General features: G+C 36.4%; 1 protein-coding gene across 3 annotated transcripts in view; it reads left to right on the plus strand.

The window, feature by feature from the left end:
* The window catches only part of LOC150100495 (FERM, ARHGEF and pleckstrin domain-containing protein 2-like), a 726,486-nt gene that overhangs the window by 521,709 nt on the left and 183,855 nt on the right, over nt 1-20,922 (plus strand). For 2 of the 3 annotated variants that reach the window (XM_090403005.1, XM_090403006.1), the window contains exon 20: nt 17,931-17,999. The exons of the other annotated variant lie outside the window; for it this stretch is intronic. In XM_090403005.1, coding sequence (XP_090259131.1) covers nt 17,931-17,999 — 69 coding nt within the window. The remainder of the gene's footprint in view (nt 1-17,930; nt 18,000-20,922) is intronic. 3 annotated transcript variants of the gene reach the window in all.

Below are 20,922 nucleotides of genomic sequence, written 5' to 3' on the forward strand. Positions count from 1 at the left end.
TTTGAAAAATAGTAGTCCAAAGTTTTGAAAAAATAAAATAAAAATAAATAAATATTAATTTGGTCTTAGGATGACTGTCTCCAAAATCTTTGGTAGATTTATACATCCATACTTGTTAAGGTTTGGAATATGTTTTAAGACTTCTGTTGATTCTTCTACAACCTCTCTTGTAGAAGCTTCTGTGCAGTACTTTTGTATTTTTCCTAGTGATCCTGTGTCCCGGGGTATCCAATGCATGGTCTGCCAGACCTGACTTGCCATAGCGAAAGTGCTGGATATATTTTATGTGTTCAACTTGCCATAGCAAAAGTGCTGGATATATTTTTTGTGTTCAAGTCAGGTCTGGCAGATCATGCTTTGGATACCCCTGCACACAGGATCAATTTGATAAAAACAAAAGTACTGCACAGAAGCTTCTACAAGTCAGAGAGGTTGTTCCTGGAATCAACAGAAGCCTTAAAACATACTCCAAACCTTAACAAGTATGGCTATATAAATGTACCAAAGATTTGGGAGACAGTCATCCTAAGACCAAATTAATATTTATTTATTTTTATTTTTATTTTATTTTTTTCAAAACTTTGGACTACTATTTTTCAACTTTCAAAGACTACTATTTGGAGTACTATTTTTTTCAAAACTTTAGACTACTGTTTGTTTTTAACTTGTATTTATTAACTTTAAAATTACTTATGTTACACCAGATTGGTGTTGGCTTGCATTTGTAACAAACTTTATTTGTGTGCGCTGAAGATGCTGGATATAATACCAGCGAAATATTAGCTTTTATGTTAATAAATAGTTATTTTCCTATCAATCTGTAAATACTGTTAAAATCCAATTCAACATGTGTGACAAACACATAAGCCTTTCCACACGGTTAAGCATCTGTTGAGGTTGCAAAGTTTTTTAATGATATATAGAGGCATTTTTATTCTAGTCTTCGGAAACAACAGACAGTAAAAAAATATCTATTCCTGAATAAAAACGAATATTCTGTGTATTATAAGACGTTGTTGATCTACAACAAAATACCAGTATATGTTAGATTGATAAGACAGAAGAACTGCTGATACTAAAAAAAAAAAAAAAAAAAAAAACTAATGAATTTAGGATTCCCGAAAGTGTGGATAATTTTGATAATGATCGGATGTTATGTATACTGAGTCTTAGTAAATAAAATAAAATTCTTAGAAAACGGAGCGAAATACACACAAACCAGAGAAATGTACTTAACATGTGCAACAAATTTTACGAGATGATTTGCTGCTCCATCAAACCTTATTTCTTCCTGCAATACTCTCTCTCTCTTCACAAAGTTTTTTTTTTAATTGTCATCATAAATTTACTTATTCATGTTTAGAATTTATAGGATCGTGCTGTTCGCTCTAACCAGCAACTTATAGGACACACATATCACAAATGATAATTATTAATTATTCTTTTCCATTAATGAAAGTGTTTCTACTTATACTTATTTTTTCCTGTTCTCATATGTCTTATAAATGATGGTTCACATATTTTCATCTTTGAGTATTTCAAGTATAGCATTTTCCTTCATTGTTGTTTTCTAATAAATCCTAAAACAGATTGTTCCCCCACTCTATGCAGAAGTATTCAAAGTTATCCTGCAGTTAATTGCATTGGACCAATTAAGATAAGCGCTGATGCGCTATGCCCTCTCAAAACTTTCATACATCGATAAAATGCAATCACATGGTCATGGGCATCTACAGGGGGGGAGAAACGGGGCACTTCCCCTGGATCGATTAAAATATTCCACAAATTATAATTGTAAAATTGATTGAGATATGTAATCTTAGTTATGTCCTTCCTCATTCAAATACAGGTCATCTCTCTCACATACAGTTCTTCTCTTTCCTCAAATGCACTCCAGGCATCCACAATCCAAGCCTGTTTCAATCATTTTGCTAACATGCCATTCATTATTGATGCTCTTCTCCTTGGCTCTGCATTGTCATACCTCTGTAACATATTCACTATCTTCCCACTCTCAGTCTTTGCCATTCAACCTCAAGCATGAGCCTCAGATCTCTTGCCAACTGATTCACACTGCCTCTCAAGTCATTTTGACCCACCATTACAATCATCTCATCCACTCTTCACCTTGCTTAATTGTCATAGTCACACTATCTATCGTTTGTCTAGGAAAATGCTCCTCTGGTATTCTGTTTTGCACTGATCCTCCACCTATCATCAAATCTTCATTTGTCACACCTCTTACTACTCTGTTCCTTCCTTGCTCACCTACATCTCTCTCTCTCTCTCTCTCTCCTCTAACACTTTATATCCTTTCTCTCTCACTTAGCTGTTTCCTGTCATCTCTCCATTCCTTGCACTGCACTATCTAGCCTTCCTCGCTATCTAGCATTCCCTCTGATTCTCCTATTCTCTCCCCTTCTGTCATTTTCATCTCTCTCTCTATTACCACTACTCTCCTTTGCTTTGCATCCATTCTTTTTTATCTTCTCATCTCTTTTTTCATGCTTTTTAACTCATTCATAATACATTCAACTTATTCTGTCATTACTTCTATATCTCTCACTCGACATTCACCCTCTCAATTAAAATCAACACCAACGCCATCTTCCAAACCTCCTACACTCTCCAATTTTATATCCTTATTTACATGATGCTTGTCTTTCTCACCCTCGATCACACTGCTCTTCTCTCTCAGTTAGCACTGACTCCTTTATGACGTTACACTTTTGAGGTCTGTTATTCTAATTTTCATATTGCCAAGCTCTTGCCATTTTCTACATTTTAAGCAGACATCTCTCTCTCACCTACCACATTTCTAACCACCAGGATGTGAACATGTCACAGGCACCACATACCACAAAATTTCATGGTATGCTGTGTAAAATATAGTCCTTAAAAAGTTATGAGCTGGGCACTAACATAATGGCAATGTGAATTGCTGTGGCTTTCATTGTTCAAACACTGCACAAAGAACACTGACAAAATATACTAAAATATTATGATAAAGTACAAATTCAACAAGTCCAACCTATCTACAAATAGTGTAATGATCTGTGTAGATTAGACTCTTTATTTTAAGTTTTGGCTCTGGTAGAGTTCCAATGGAGTGTAAAATAATTCCCTTACATAAGGGAGGTTGTAAGACTGCAATAGCAAATTATAGACAAATCAGTATCTTAGGCATTATGATAAAAGTACCAGAAAAATTGGTCAGAAAGAGAATTCAAGAATGGGTGGATAAAAATATGTTACTGTATGAGGAGTAACATGGTTTGTGAATGGTTGGTCATGGTTTAGTAATTTACTAACTTTTTTATAATAGAGTAACAGCTGAGCTGGATAAAGAAAATGACTATACAATGATTCTGCTGCATTTTGCAAAGGCATTTGACAGAATACTACATGGAACTCTGTTACACAAATTAGAACAAATGAGGAAATAATGCTGGATCTAATATCCACTTGATTTATATAAATAAGTGTTATGCATTTTGGGATAAATATACAAGTTATGTATGCAACATTATGAAACTGAACTCCACAAAATAGATGAAGCTAGAGATTTAGATTTGGTGGTAGACAGAGAGTTAAAGTTTAGAGGATATATTGCTAAAGTAACCCACAGAATTACTTGGCTATTGAAGAATACAATATCAACTAGAGATAAGGAAGTTGTTATTCCTTTTTATAAGGCCTGATATGTCCACATCTGGATTACTGTGCTCAGGTCCTGGGTTTCTTGGGGATGGGGAAGCAGTGGAGAAGATTCAGAGGTGAGCAACCAAGATAGTGAGTGGTGTGGAATGTTCCCTTTGAGGATAGATTGAGGGTGTGTAGATTGCAGAAGTTTGCTGATGTGAGGAAAAGAGGGGATATGATAGAAACATTTAAGTTGTTTAAAAGATTTATAGGATTGTTGCAGGGGAAATGTTTCTGCACCTGGCTAGAAGTTCCAGAACAAGAGGTCATCTCTGGGAGTTGAATAAAGGTGTGGTTAGTAGGGGTATGAAGATTAGATTTTTTGCTTGGAGAGTTGTGAGTGCTTTCTCTGTTAATGGGTTCAAAGAGAGGTACAGTAGATAATGTGAATAGTTTGGGTCTCCTATGATAAGTCTTCAGACTCCATTGAGGTGCCCTTACAATGATAATAATAATAATCATCACAAATCACCTGTAACCAAAAATAGTAAAGTAATGTGCTTAAATAAAAAGCTTATTTATATCTTCTGATATAAAAATAAATAAATAAATAACTCTTGATCAGTTTCCAAGCAAGATTTGTCTCCTATCTGCTTAACTATTCATTCCATCTTATACCTACAGGGTATCTCCATTTTCTACATTTTAAGCAAACACTCTCTCTCACCTACCACATTTCTAACTGCCAGGATGTGAACATGTCACAGGCACCACATACCACAATAGCTTGTGGTATGCTGTGTAAAATATAGTCCTTAAAAAGTTATCGGCTGGGCAGTAACATAATGGCAAAATGAATTGCTGTGGATTTCCTAATCTCCTGAGCTCATTGTAATCACTGGCCCTGTTACAGTTCCAGTATATCCTTTTCTCGTAGAATTTTTATAAGGCTGATCATCCTGTTGATCACCTGATGATCCCTCTTGCTAACTGCACATCATTCTCAGATCTCATGTGCCCTCTGTTATAGTATGTAACAGAAGGCACATTGTAATTACCTATGATAATTGTTACTCAAGAAACTCATTTTCCTTATTCCTCTATGCCAGTGGTTCTTAACGTGGGTGTGTGTGCACCCTTGAGAAAGCATTTCCAGGGGTGCGAGAGAAGTTTCTAAATTTTGACCCAGATTCGATGGACGACAGCTATTTAACAAAAGACAATCTTATTGAAATACAAGCCAACGCACATATTCAAATGGAATTTGAAAAACTGGACTTAGAACAATTCTGGTGTACACAGTTAGAACCTTATCCACAGCTAACAAAAGCAGCATTGCAGACACTTTTACCATTTGCCATCACCTATCTGTGTGAAATGGGATTTTCATCACTTTTGCACATAAAAACAAAAGCCAAAAATCGCTTAAATGCAAGTGGTGACTTACACGTGGCTCTTTCAAAAAAGGAGCCTTGCTTCAAAAGTATTATTATGAATAAACAACAACATAGCCATTAAAAATTGAGATATTGTTTTGTATGTATATGTAAATGTATGTGTTTATTTTTCAATAAATAAATTATCTTGCAATAGATGTAATTTCATAAATAAAGAAATAGAAACACATTTTTCAAGGGGGTGCGAGAACTTATTCTTAGATTCAAGGGAGTGCCGATCACTAAAAAGGTTAAAACCCACTGCTCTATGCCATCTGTTCATTGCATTTCATATTACCATAATTAAAGTCACCGATAATAATTGCTGTTTTTTTTTGTTTTTTTTTTTCATTAAACCAGTTTACCTATACATTTCATTATCATCACTTTCCACATTATGCATCATGCAGCACCATTCAGCTAAATATCTCTTCCATTAACCTCCACCTCACACCCATTCTTCCTCAAAACAGTTGCTATTAATTACCCCCCCCCCTTTCATCTTCAATATGTTCATAATTCCCCTGCTATCATCAACAAAATTCCCCCCCCCCTTCCTTTCCTATTCTCATGAAGAACATCGTACACGTTTTTAGACAATGTAAGCCCTACTTTAGATGAAATTACATTAAACAAAGTCCTTAATTTTAATGTATATCCCCAAGAATATACCCCACATAAAGATATCATCATTGAACACCAGTCAAAACTGGAAATGGACTCCAATAAAATAAATAACTTTATTAATAGTAAAATAAATATACACTCTAACCTCTCTGCTAATCTATAGAAAGCCCTAACATACTTAAAAAGAAATCTGAATATTATGATCACTAAAGCTGATAACGGTAACATGGTGATTATCATAAATGAAGTTATTGTTATAATAAAATCAAAGAAATCTTGAATAACCAAAACACACACACACATCAGAAAATACCCAATGATCCCACTCCCAATTTCATGAAACAGATCAATAATGTATTACATGAATTAAAAAATCAAAACAAAATAGATAAAACAAATGGGAAAAACTATATCCCTGACTATCTCCCTCTCCACATATTTTTTTTCAAGTGAAAATCGAAGTTTATCCTATATGTCCAATAATTTCATACAATGACGACATTGTATCACCTCTATCAAAATCCATAGCAAAATTACTAAAACCTCCTATTAGCTGCATCAAAATTTATGATCAAAATCACCAATGATCTTTTTCATAGTATATATCGAACTGAACTCTATCTCAAAATTACAGTCCAATATCTCTAAAATGCAACAGCTCTGTACACCAATGTTGGCATCACCAAGGCATTGGACAATTGTTCGCACTTCTTTTAGAAGATCTCCTTCTTTAAGCTCACAGACTAAATTGAATAAAGGCTAAAATGATATTTTAATTGTTTTGAAACTGAAAATTCAGAAACCTTACTTTGTGAAATATCTTCCTCATCAGATAAGGAATTGCTCTGTAAATACAATACCTGATTGAAATCATCATCTGAATTATTCACTACATCTTTGAAAATTCGAACTTCATCAGATGTAGTTTTTTTTTTCTTTTTGACAGCTGTTCAGGAAACTCATCTCTAGAACACGTGGATTTCCCATGTTTCTAGTTTGTTGGCTTTCATCAGATGCATTCTTCTTATAGAATGTAGAATTCATTTTTAGTTAGGAAAATAGATAAATTATTACTCCTTACATGTATACTGTCCAAAGACTGGAAGCAGCTGTCCCTATATAGTGAACGTCCTTTGCAACAGCCACTATACTGCAGATGCAAGAAAAACAAGTAGTTTTATTGTACCACTAAATAAGGTTACAGAGACATTTGCAGTTAGAGACAACTGAGATAAAAAAACGGCACTAGTTAATGAAACACATGGCCCCTCCCACAGAAAAACTATGATGCATAGACTCGAGCAGAACCTTTTGTTGTACTGCCAAACACAGTATCTAAAAAAATAATTGTTTAAAAAATTGTAATAATTGAAATAAGTATTTGTTTGATTGCATTTGAAATTTTTGACGTTGTTAAGACAGATTACAAATGCTAACTTTAAATAAAATTCTACCAAAAAAGTTGCAACTAACGTGCTGTATAAACTTTGTATCAGTGAGCCCTACTGCACAATGGCACATAAACAGTAATGAGAAGTTCTGTGGGTACAATAAACATACAAAACTCTTGCCGATGTGAATGTGTTACCCCTACCAAGCAAAGAAAATTTTCCTTCACTTAAAGTAGTGAAACTACCCTATTTTCAGAATATATATATTCAGAAAATAGGTGAATATATATATAGGTGGTACAAATATAAATGATTTGTACCACCACCTACAGTCATCTAAATGAGAATTATTATTCTTATCAGAACCTCAACAGCCACTGTCCATTTCAACTCCTAAACTACCCATTAGACAGCTCTTTCTGCTACAAGGGTGGCACTTCTGCATTCATCAGAACCAATATACCATGCCAGAGATTGCATATCCTTGAATCCCGACTGTTTCATCAGATTTGGCTTAAAATTTCTCTACCAAATCAACCTGCCTGTTTCATATGCTCCCTCTATCGCCCTCCAAACTCCATCAACCACTGTTACCTCTTCAATTCTATCTCTCTCTCTCAAACTCAATTTCTGCAGTCGAAATATCCCAGTAGTGGGGTTATCCTTCTTGGGGGACTTCAATGTCCACAACTCATATTGGCTTTCCTTCTCCAGTTTCACTGACCAAGCAGACAGAGATGCTGAGGTGTTTGCCATCAGCAATGGCCTATCTCAGATCATCAATCTTCCTACCAGAATACCTGCCAACTCCTGCCAATTTGCCAACACACTTGATCTCTTCAATAATAAATTTAGTTTAATCCTTTATCCAAGTGTGAGCAAACAAAGTTTGCGCGTGAAAATATCTTCAGGACTGGGGTAAGGTAGTACAACACCGGGCAACTCGTAGCAAAGGTGGACCAAGCTAACATCACTCCTATCTCAATATCTCCCATACTGCAAAACACATCTCCTTGTGGATATGTATAATGTTATGCATTAAGGGAAGGCCACTACCCAGACTAGTTTCGACCTTTATTGAGGTCTCTTCAGTGAGAGCCAGGCCCTGAAGTGGAGATACCAGGCAGAAGCAATGGCAAGGTCATCTTTACCTATAGGAGCTTGGTCCACCTTTGCTACGAGTTGCCCGGTGTTGTACCTTACTCTAGTCCTGAAGATATTTTCAGGCGCAAACTTTGTTTGCTCACACTTGGATAAAGAATTAAACTAAATTTATTATAGTCTAACCAAGTGAAAAATAAACTTTCAACTTGATCTCTTCCTAACAAGCTCCCCCTTCCAGGTATATTATGGTTGTCAGTTCTCCTCTTGGTAACTCAGACCACAACCTCATACAAGTCTATTTTGCTACAGAACAACCTTCATCCAACAGTTCACAGTCTCATGTCCATTAATACTACAAGGGTACTAACTAGGGAGAACTCTATGACTTCTATTCCTCCTTCCCATAGTCTGACTACTGCTTCAGTTCTTCTGATCCAAACACCTGCTCAGATCGAATATCAGAGATTATCTTCACAGGAATGAAAGTTTCATCTCTTATTCCACTCCAAATTCTCAGTCACCATCCAAGCCTTGGTTCTCAAAAAAAGTGTGCCACTGCTGTAAATGAAAAAAACCTCAGCTTACCATGAATGGTTCAAGACCAAAACTACAGCTGTCCACTCTGCCTATACTACAGCTCGCAACAGTTGCAAAAGAATCATCACCAATTCCAAGTCAGACTTTGAAAATGCCAAATGCTGCAAACTCGCCTCCATTATACATTCTGCAACTTCTGCCCACCCAGGTTATTGGCATCACTTTTCTTTTCCAGTTCCTGCAGTGATGACCTCGGCAAAGTTCCCTCCACTCTACCAAAAATGGCTTGCTTCATGTCTTCCATGGTCTTCCGACAAAAAGAAATTTAAAGAATCCTTCATAACTTGAACACAAAGGCATCTCATGGTATCCCACCTGTTGTGTTAAAAAATTGTGTCCCAGAATTGACACCTATCATGTATCCCTCTTCAATCTACCCTATTCGACTAGCATCTACTCAACAACATGAAAACAGGTCCACATCCAGCCATTCCAAAGAAAGGTAATAAAAGTCAACTAACAAACTACCATCCAATTGCTTTCACTTCTGTTCTCTCTAAAATTATGGAGAGGGGTCATCAACAACTTTTGAGCCACCTAGATACATACCAACTAATCAGTGACCGGCAGTATGAATTCTGCCACTCACAATCTACAGTTGATCTTCTTGCTTCCACCATCCACTCTGGACTCAGGTCATGGAGAAATATGGAGAAACTAACATGGTTGCCCTTGAGATTTCAAAGGCATTTGATTGGGTTTGGCACAGGTGTCTACTCACCAAACTGCCATCCTGTGGTCTACTTTCCCTGCTCTGTAACTGGATTGCCAACTTTCTCACTGGTTGCTCACTACATGTCATGGTGGACAGTTTATTTACTCTCCTCAGATTTCCCCAACAATGCAGGACTATCCCAGGGTTCTGTTCTTTCACCCACTCTCTTCCTCTTGTATATAAATGAACTGCTCTTTCAGACTTCACGCCCTATCCATAGCTTTGCCAATGACACTACACTCCATTCCTCCTCCTCGAATGAAAGGAGGAATGGAATGACAATACACTCCATTCCTCCTTTCATTCGACAAACCTTGTAGTGCTCAAGTATTAGAATCCTCAAGATCCACCACAACCACTGACCTGAGCTCTAATTTCTTATTCATATCCCAATGGAGCAAGTACAATCTTGTAAACTTCGATCTCATCAAAACTCAGTTCTGTCTGATCTCTCACAAGAAAGAGCTCGCATCCCTCCCTCTTACCTTCAGTAATCCTGAGTTATCCAAAAACGATCAGATTTCTCTTCTAGGACTGACCTACACTTCCAATCTTTCCTGGCACAACCGCATTTCAACTATAGGTTCTGCAGCCACGAAAAAACTTTGTGTACTTTTTCACACAAAACACTTCATACCTCCGCAGCTGCTAACTCTATACAAAGCCCAAATCTGCCCAGCCATGGAATTATTATTACATCATACCTCCAGGGAGTCCAAAGACTCATCGAGGGAGGGCATCTACTCTACAACTCTTCGTCTCACTACTCCACCAACCTTCATCATCTACCATATACGACTATTACCACTAGTACTTTCACAGACAATCACCAACATCCATGCCCATGGCGGGATTCGAACCTGCAGCCTTTTGGCTGGAGAGCAGATACGCTAACCACTCGGCCAACCAGGCCAGAATATTGCTCCCATATTTGAAGTGGTGCACCAAAAATTACTTGATTGTACCCAGTAGAGGCAGTCTGGCTAATTAATGATCCCTCTCTCCCCTTCTATAGATACTTCCACCGTTTCATAGCTAAGATTGCTTGATTGTACCCAGTAGAGGCAGTCTGGCTAATTAATGATCCCTCTCTTACATACCCACTTCAATTCCTCTCTCCTCTTCTACAGATACTTTCATGGATAGTTCTCTGCTGAATTGGCCACTATTATACCTCCACTCTCCTCCAAAATCATTAAAACAAGAACCTGCTAACTATCATCCTTTTACAGCCTATCTTGAAACTCACCTAACCAACTTCACTGTCTCCTCTATCATTCAATCTGCTTCTGTTCTTTGGAACAGTCTTCCCCACTCTGCCTTCCCCAACAATTACAACCCTCAGCTGTTCAAGTTAAATGTGAACAGATTCCTCCTTCTATTCCTTGTTCCCACAAATGGCACTAATATGCTATAGCTCTTGTGGCCTTTCATGTGTGGATCAGATATAATTTTTTTTTTAATAAATAAAAAATAGAGACTAAAAATTAGATTTTACTACTAGTTGCAAACTGACTAACCTTCTGAAACCCACCAAAATAAAATTCATACATGTAAAGAAATATTTGAATACCACAACATAGTATACAGATTCCCTTTCCAACCAGATTGTAATGTCATCTATACAAACTTGACCATTAGATCTCTATGATCAGGCTTGCAAGAGCACTTTTGGGACAGTTATATCCCTATTCCTGAGCACTTATGCAGTAGTAACCAAAATTAATAAAAAATAAATAAATAAATAAAACCAAAAATAATAAAAAGTCTAATATTAGAAAAACTGTTATTTCCTAATATCCTAATTTTTAATATGATATTTTCATTGATGCCATCTCTTCACTCCTCTAATCTTTCTCAGAACTCTCATAGCAGAGGTCTCCATCTTGAATCAAGTGTTTTATTTCTAACCTAGCTCTCATATCCATAAGTTAAAATTGGTTTGAACACCATCTTGTATACAGTTAATTTAGTGTTTTCACTAATTTCTTTCTTATTCCATATAAATTCATTAACCTGCCATACCATTTCTACTAATTCTGTTGTCTATTCAATAAAAATCGAAAGATTTCCAATGGAATATATATATATAGAACAGTAAGGAAATTCTTATACAGACATTCTCAAAATGAGGTAAGATTAGTAACATACGAAAAGGTTTATCAGAAGATCCAAACTGGTTTTCTGGTGATGTCACCTTCACAATGGATATGAAGATGCCCACACCAAATTTTCTCAACATCAGTTCAATCCGAGTTATGGTAAACTATCCTGGAGTACAAAGGCAGTGCCTGTGTTGTGGTTCATATGATCACTTGGGTGGTAACTGTCCCAAATCTGAATGTTTCAATTGCATGGAGAGCAGACAAAATTGCTAATCAATGTCTCTCAAACCCTGTCAGAAATGCAAAAGTTCTGAACACTGTGTTAACACCTACTCTATTAGGCTTTAACTGAAAGAGTGGAAGATCCCTAACTGATAGAGCCAGAACACTGTAATTCTCTTATAACGCAGAACTTATGCAACACAGTTTCAATATAATGCGGTCCACAAATTGTAGTAACCTTTGTTCAACGTGGTATTTATACAATGCTGTTTCGATATAACACGTTATAGTAACTCTTTATCTTTTCATATATTTTTTACTATATGACTTAAAAATAAAATTTTATCTTCGATAAATTTGCGTCTACTCATATCGCTCATGTAGTTTATAAGTAGCAAATTTATATTAGGGGAATTACTCTTTAGCACGCATGCACGTCAATTGTTTACTGTAGAAAGTGTTTTTTGTTGAAAGTTGTTTTCTGCCAGGAAAGTGCATTAAAAATCAAAAGTGTATTAATCTCAAGCTGAGCAATTTATTTTCTGGTGAGTTACATACAATATATAATGCTTTTTTATGTAAAAAAAAAAATATATATATTTTTATACTCGTAGTAATGGCCACTTAGAGGGCTTTTCGATATGGTCGAAAACAAAATTAGTGAATTAATTGATGGGGAAAGAGATTTAAAATGAGGAGGAACTGGTACAAATAATAGATGACGTTGAACCAAATGGCGGGGAAAGATCTGCCGAAGATTCTGATTGGGAATGAATCCGTTAAGGAATTTAGTTTAAAGAAATCGTCAGAAGGATTGGAGTTGGCAAGATAGTTAGGAAGTTACTTTATGGATAATGATCCCTCAATGGAGCGCTCCGGAAAATTCACAAGACAATTGGATATTTGTTTAGCTCCGTATTATGAACTTAATAAAAAATTGCTGCATAGTGGTAAGCAAGGTCTTATTACAGACTTCTTGATAAGTAAACCAGCCGAAGTAGGCAATGAGAATTATACAAATAATGCCCAACATATTTCAAGTGATGATGACATCTGGTCACTCATAAATAAATGAACATCTATGAAATGTTCGTTTTGAAGACAATGATGGGCATTATTTGTATAATTCTGCCTAAAATTTTAGGCATTCTATGTAATGCCTAAAACATTTATGCATTATGTAGAATGAAGTTTATGTACAATTCGTAATTTTATAAGCTTATACTATGTACTTGTTTCATAGTTTATATGTTTTCTTAACTTACATGAATTACCTGAATTAAATAAAAATATATTTTTGGTGGATATGTCATTGTTATTTATATAATTAAACAAAAAAAGATTTTGGAACGTAAACCTACTTTTTCTACATGATCTGAATCTTGCATATCGCGATATATATAATGCAGCATTTCTATGGAACCTAACCTCCGCATTATACGAGGATTACCTGTATATTAAAGAAGCATAATGAAGAGTCCTGGATCTTCCAATTCAGTTTAGTAAAGACAGTGCTTATAAACAAACTACACATGGTAATGTCATGAATGGTGCAGCCAAATCACCTAGAAATTAGCCCCAAAATTTCAGATCTGCAGGACCCAATTCCCCAGTGAAATATAGATGGAAAAACATCAGTTGAAATTACCAATAATGAACCTAGTATAACAACTGAACAGATACAAGACAAAATGCAAAAACATGAAACTGTTCTTCAAAAAGAAACTGTAGAAGAAACAGAAAAGCAAATAAAAAAACTGAAAGAACTTCAAAAAGGAAATATGAATTAATAAAAAAAAAATTCAAAAAGAAACTTCATCTAAAAGAAAAAGAAGTAATAAAAAATGTAAAGATGGAGAAGGTTGTGGATCATTAAATGAAAACTCTTGAGGCTCAGAAGAGTTTATGGAATATGAAGAACCATCTCATTCTAATAAAGGGAAAACAAGAAATACAGTTAAATAATATATAATAAAGTTTACTGAATCAAAGTTTTCTCAGTATGATTATTATCTACATGAATAGCAAATAACTAGCTTCCAAATCAAGAATGATAGGCATGAAACTGAAATAATGGAAAGCAACTGGAAAAAAACTAGAAAACAGTTTACAAGAAGCAAGCTACACAATTGCTCATTCGTAGATTGAAGACCGTATCAGGTTCATCCAAAATCTAGAAGTTAAAGACTTAATAGTGACACTTCAATAATCATAGCATCTCCTTTCTGCATTGCCTCATTAAATGTATTAGGATTCCACAAGCAGATTAAACTGGAAACTATGTGAAAATTAATGCTAAGCCATAATATCAGAGAGCTGTGTATGGTGGGGCAATATCAAGGAAGCAGAAGGTTACAAGTGGGGTTCCACGGGGCTCAGTACTGGGACCTGTATTATTCAACCTTTATATCAATGATATTGTCAATGGATTGCAAGGGGACACTTTGTTTTTGCAGATGATGTGAAGCTGCGAAGGGTTATCAGTAATAGTGCACATGTGGCAGCCCTGCAAGAGGATTTGAATAAACTAGACAGATGGGCAAATGAATGGGGGATGTCGGTTCAATGCAGCAAAAAGTGAAGTCTTGAGGTTTGGGATCCATCGATGGGAGGATGCATACTCAATTGGAGGAGGTAGGGGAAGACAAGAGATCTGGTGGTGATAATTGATAGAAAACTGAAATTCAGGGAGCATATTGCAAAGGTGGTGAGGGTAACTCAGAGGATTGCTGCAATACTGAGAAGGACGCTGACCTGCAGTGATAAAAGAGTTATCATTCCATTGTATAAGACCCTGATCAGACCACGCTTAGACTATTGTTCTCGGATTTGGTCCCCAGGATTTGAAGGGGATCGATTGACTGTGGAAAGGATACAGAGGCAGATAACAAAGATGGTTTCAGGACTGTACAATATGAGTTATGAGGATCGACTGAGGGAATGTGGACTGCAGAGTTTGGTGGATAGAAGGAGGAGGAGAGGTGATATGATCGAGACTTTTAAACTCTTGAGAGGCAGTTACAGGGCAGACATTGGAGAATTCTTTCACTTGGTGGAACAGCGGGAAGGAGTGATGACAAGGGGCCATCCCTGGAAGTTATGAAAGGAGGCTGTGCACAAGAGGGTGAGGAGTGGTTTCTTTGCATGGAGGGTGGTTGAATCTTGGAATGCATTGCCTGAGAGAGTGGATGGAGTGGGAATGGTCAGTGGGTTCAAGGATAAACTTTGATATGATAAACTTTGTGTTTCCTAAAAATGACCTCCCACGATGAGTCTTTTGACTCCATGGAGGCCTGAATAATAATAATAATATCAGGTTTTTGTTTCTCCAAGAAACATACTTCTGCAGATATAAAGATATAAAAAGCTTAACAGATAGATATCCCCTTCTTTCTTATTGGAGCTTTGGAAGATTTAGCAGGGCTGGGGTAGGAGTTGTTATTCTTGTCCCCCCCCCCTTCCTTATTTGTAATATCCAAAGGGGAGCAAAAGGGAGAATCTTGACAATAGAGTGGAAATACTGTTGATATATAATAAGTTTTATAAATGTTTATGCTCCATCCAGTGGAACAGTTAGATGAAAATTATTCCAGGAATTGGGGCCATATTTATACAGTGTCCACTGCATCATTGCAGCTGGGAACTGGAATTGTATTGAAAATCCGACATTAGACAAATTAGTAGGACATCCCAGGAATGGAAAAGTGATATGCAGAGTTATAAATATGTCTCGACAGTGCTCAACTAATAGACATGGAGGATTTGCAATCATAATCTCAAAGCTTACATATACATGAATCAAGGTATTGGTACCCATCTTGATCGAATTTATATCTCTTCTTCCCTTATAAACAGGATAATACAGATAAAACATCTTGACATCGATATGTCATATCATGATCAGTTCTGCTTAAGTTCCACTGCATGGAACAAATAGAGATCAGTTCTGGACCATAGAGAGTACCACCAAATGTTTCATTGATCTTTTCATCCAAATTTCAGACCCACTGTTCAAATTGGAATAATGTTACATGTAATTGGGATATGTGATTAAAATTCAAACAAGCAGTAAAACAGAATATGATGGAATGGGGAAAGAAACAGGCTTTCCTCAAATGAAGAAAGTTGAAATACCTGTATAAAGAGAGAAGCTGGTTTGTAACAAACCAACGCAATGGTATAGAATGTAGCAACATCATTAGAAAGAAATTTTAAGATAAGAATACAGCAGTACTTAGCAGATAGCTTTCAGCTGCATTCTTCAGTAGACAATTCACTAAATTTTGCAAAGAAAGAACTATCACTCAAATCTGTGTTGATAGAGAAGACATGTCCACCACTAAAGACAGCCTTAGCTCCTTTCAGAAACACTACAAAAATCTGTTTGAAGACAATAGTACTGTTGGAAATTACAACTCTTGGAACATTAATGGCTTTCCTGTTCATATCCAAGATGGGCTTGACAGACCCATTACAACATACGAAGTTACCACAGCCTATAAAGAATGCCAGACAAGAAAATCCCCAGGACCTGATAGTCTATGGATAGAACTTTATCGCATGGCCTGGGATTTTATTCTTCCCATTCTAGCTATACTATTTAATGAGAGTATGGTTTCCTGGGGGGAGACCATACTCTCCATCAGGACACATACCATATGAATTTATAGCAAGCCATACCGTCCTCATTCCAAAACCTAATAGAGATCACACCTTAATTGGCAGCTGGAGACCTATTTCTCTATCTAATACTGACTACAAGATATTTTTCTGCATTATCAATAACAAGCTCAAAGTGGGAATGAGATACATAATTAAAAGCATATAGGTGTATGGAGTTCCAGGCCGAGCAGTTGAATTTAATCTATTTCTGCAACGTAATCTAATCCCTCAGGGCAGACCATACTCCTATTGTGCATGTCCCGCTGGTGGCGGATGAGGGAAGCCCCAATGAGCTGCTCGGAATAAGGAGCTGTGGACCAAAGGCTGCAGCAGAGGAATGGCAGGCCAACTGTATACAGTTTGCCATAAACCCCTATGAACTTGGAGGATCCAATTAGAGAAAATGCTACCACTTCCAGGGTAGCCAACACGACTACCTCTAGAGCACAGGAAGCAGTTGGGAAATATGTAATGTGGTTAGCCAAAAAGTGTTCTTACCTCCTAACTCTCAGTATAAGAACACTTTATAAGACAGGAAAGCTGGCACTAATGGAAAAGGAAATGGAAAAAATCAAATGCGATATAATTTTTCTCACAGAAACATATTGGCCAGGAGAAGAAGATAAACTTAGAAAGCAGAAGATTTTTACTCAGGAAGAGACAATAATGCCCACAGAGAAGGAGTTGGCTTGTTAGTAAAACCTTTATAAAATCCATCACAGCTATCGAGCCACATGGACCAAGAATGATCTCGATTAGAATGAAAGCTAAGGAAGAGGGGATATACATAAAAATAATCCAGATCTATCCACTGGACCATTCACGTGTTGAGGAATATATAGATGCCTTCTATCACAAACTACAAGACCTCATAAACAAAACTAATGAAAAAGATATCTTAACAGTTCACAGGAGATTTAAATTCTAAAATAGGGAATTACTCACCAGATATGAATGATGTCATGGGCAAATTCGGAATAGATGAGAGAAGTCACAGAGCAGAAAAATTACTTGAATTCTGCAAACAAAATAATCTATCCATTTCCAACACCCAACTCTAACACAGGCCTTCCCATAAATATACTTGAACATCACCAGATGGAGTTTCCAAAAATTGTGTTGCTACATTTTAATAATAAATGGAAAACATCAGTCCAGAATATGAAAGCCCTAAAGAAGCTCGATTTCGACTCTGACTATGATGCCTTCTTAGTAAAGATTAAATTAAAATTCAAAAATAACATTCCAGAGCGTGCATGTGTGTGTAGAAATGAACAGATTTTGATATTATGTTTTTTGAAATAAAGAAGGTGATATTGCGAAACCAATGTGTTTGTGCATAAATTTTAAGCATTAATATTCGTTGTACATTATTAACTTATAGAATTGTTTGTATTATCAGACTGCTAATCTGTACATTTTTTTTTAGGTGTTTATACGTGAAGGATATTTACAGAAGGTATCCGGCAAAGGAAAATTACCACGCATGCTCTTCCTAGTATGTTATTAATCATGTTAATGAATTTTATATTCAAATATTCTTGGACAAGGGGGCAATCAGAAAGTAAAAAATACATGATCAATAATTCACAAGCAGAAAACTTTTATTTTACATGTGCTTTTAAAAGAAGTGACCGGAAAATAAAATTACATTACCGAGAGGGAGAGATGGGGGGGGGGGTAAGCAGGAAAAACATAGATTAGTGAAATAGAATGTGAGAGGAGTGCTTGTCAGAGAAACAGTAGATAGTGTTGCTATGACAGTTGTGTGTTGAAAATGTGGATGAGATGATAGTGATGGTGGACATGAATTCGGTGGCGAGATATCTAAGGTTAACTTGAAAGATTGTCATTGCATTGGCTTCTGTGGAGATAGGATATTTTTAAAGCTTTTTTTGTATAAAACCACAAATGAAGATGTCCAATAGAAACTATGTTTTCATTTTGATTAGATTCATGAAAAACTTTGTTTCACTTCATCAGGAAATAACATGAATAAACTAAAACCTTGAAAGCAAGTAATAACAGTTAACATCTCTGTTATTACTTGCTTTCAAGGTTTTAGTTTATTTCACATTCTTCTGTTGTAGCAGAAGAATGTGAGAGGGAAGATAATGTGTCTATTATCCAGAAAAATTCCGAGTGGAGAAGAATAAGAGCAGCAAATGAGTGGCATGATAGACTTGGATTATGCAGATACCTGCATTTGATGATAAAAGAAACTTGTATATTGGATATTGACTGCACTTGAACATGAAAGGAAGCAGTCATCTGGAGAGATTGTTGTTCTCAAGGCAAGTGTGAATGTCAAGGCACTATTGCATCATCATTGACAGCAAAGCCAATCTTCTACCTTCCTAGTGAGAAAGTAAAAGTTGTGAGTCTGTTGCCACATTATGATAAAGGCAAGCTGAGATGAAGAGCCGTAATCACAAATGAGTCAGTGCACAGATTGTCCTGGCAGAATAGTGTGGATTTTGTGGATGTTTGGAGTGAGTTTGATGGATGGAAGGATTTATATAATGTGGATAAGTTGCATTTGAATGGATTTGGGGTCAGGAGTGTTGAGAAATTGTTGTTCAGAGAAAGCTCGTAAGTGCAGAGTTAGGATACATCTTCAGAAGGATACATGTGTATAAGAACCAAGCTACATGCTGTTGCACTCTATACAGGTAAATTACATCTACATTGTTAACTAATCTTTTTTCTTAGCCTGCCCTCTAGTGATAAAAGATAAAGTAAAATAAAATAAAAACTACAATAAACTCTGCTAAAGTCCTCACGTGCTAGGATTCTTCTGGAATTATACAGTTTATATTGTTATGTTACGATTATCTTCTGGATTTGTACAGTACAGGTTGCTATTGAATGTTCAGGAAAAAAAAAAAACACTTCACCAAGACTTCTTGTATTGAGATTTTTCTTCGTGGTTGTATGGTTTATTAATGATGTAATACGTAAAGTGTATTTTATGTAGGAAGGGGAAAATTCCCCTTCCTACATAAAAAATACACAACAATTCATAAACAAAATTAAAAACATTACACTCAACGACCAAAATCTGTTAGTCAGCTTTGACATAACTTCCCTTTTCACCAATGTCCCAATCAATGATACTATCTTACTCTTACAGAACATATTTCCATGTGACATCACGGCCCGCTTTGCCCACGTACTCCGCTCCGGATATTTCGTGTGGCAAAACAATTTTTACCTTCAAAAAGAGGGTACAGCCATGGGCTCACCATTCTCCCTCGCCAATAGCGAACTTTTATATGGAAGCCTTTGAGCAACGAGCTCTAGAGTCGGCTTGCCTAAAGCCCAAAATTTGGCTCAGATACGTCGACGATATTTTCGCCATTTGGCCCCACTGCCACCAAGCTCTAGATACATTCCTTAGCCACCTGAACAAACAACACAAACGCATCCAATTCGCCATTGAAATAGAAAAAAACAACTCTCTTCCGTTCCTAGACACACTTGTCACACGTCTTCCTTCAGGCTGTCTCTCCTTCTCAGTGTACCGCAAACCTACACACACAGGCCAGTACATACACAAAACTTCTTTTCACCACCCAACACAAAAACTAGGGATCATGAGCACCCTTAAACACAGAGCTCAAACCATTTGTTCAAATGAACAAGCTCTTAACCATGAATATGAGACCATCAACCATACCTTTATAAAAAATGGATGCAGTATAAAAACCATTCACAAGATCTTCCACAAAGATACCACTAATAACAAAAAAGATTTCAAGAATGCTATTGCTATACCATATGTTAGAGGCATTTCAGAAAAAATAGACAGAACACTACACAAATACAACATCAAAACCACCTTTAAACCCCCGACAAAATTAAGACACCTACTCAGTTCTTCCAAGGATCCTCTGCCACACCTAGCCCACCCAGGGGTTTACAAAATAGATTGCACATGTAACAAACAAGACGAACCATCCCAATCAGAAAGGATGAACACAAACGTCACATAAAATACCTCCATTTTGGAAAAACTGGCCTTTCTGACCACGCACTCCAAACATACCACAGAATTGATTGAAAAGGTACCAAGTCCCTATACCATATCAAAACCTGGTTCGAGCGGAAATTCAAGGAAGCATGTGAAATGCTCAAACATGATCCAAATCTGAATAAAAATGATGGTCTAACCATTCCAAGAATGTGGAGGACCCATCTACAACCTTCATAGCAACCACAAAGAAAAATCTCAATACAACAAGACTTGGTGAAGTGTTTTTTTTTTTTTTTTTTTTCTGAACATTCAATAGCAACCTGTACTTTACAAATCCGGAAGATAATCGTAATATAACAATATAAACTGTATAATTCCAGAAGAATCCTAGCACGTGAGGACTTTAGCAGAGTTTATTGTAGTTTTTATTTTATTTTACTTTATC

This window comes from Typopeltis vanoorti, chromosome 13 (genome assembly GCF_054136105.1).
Source record: "Typopeltis vanoorti isolate ZY-2024b chromosome 13, IOZ_Tvanoo_1.0, whole genome shotgun sequence".
Classification (NCBI taxonomy): domain Eukaryota; kingdom Metazoa; phylum Arthropoda; class Arachnida; order Uropygi; family Thelyphonidae; genus Typopeltis; species Typopeltis vanoorti.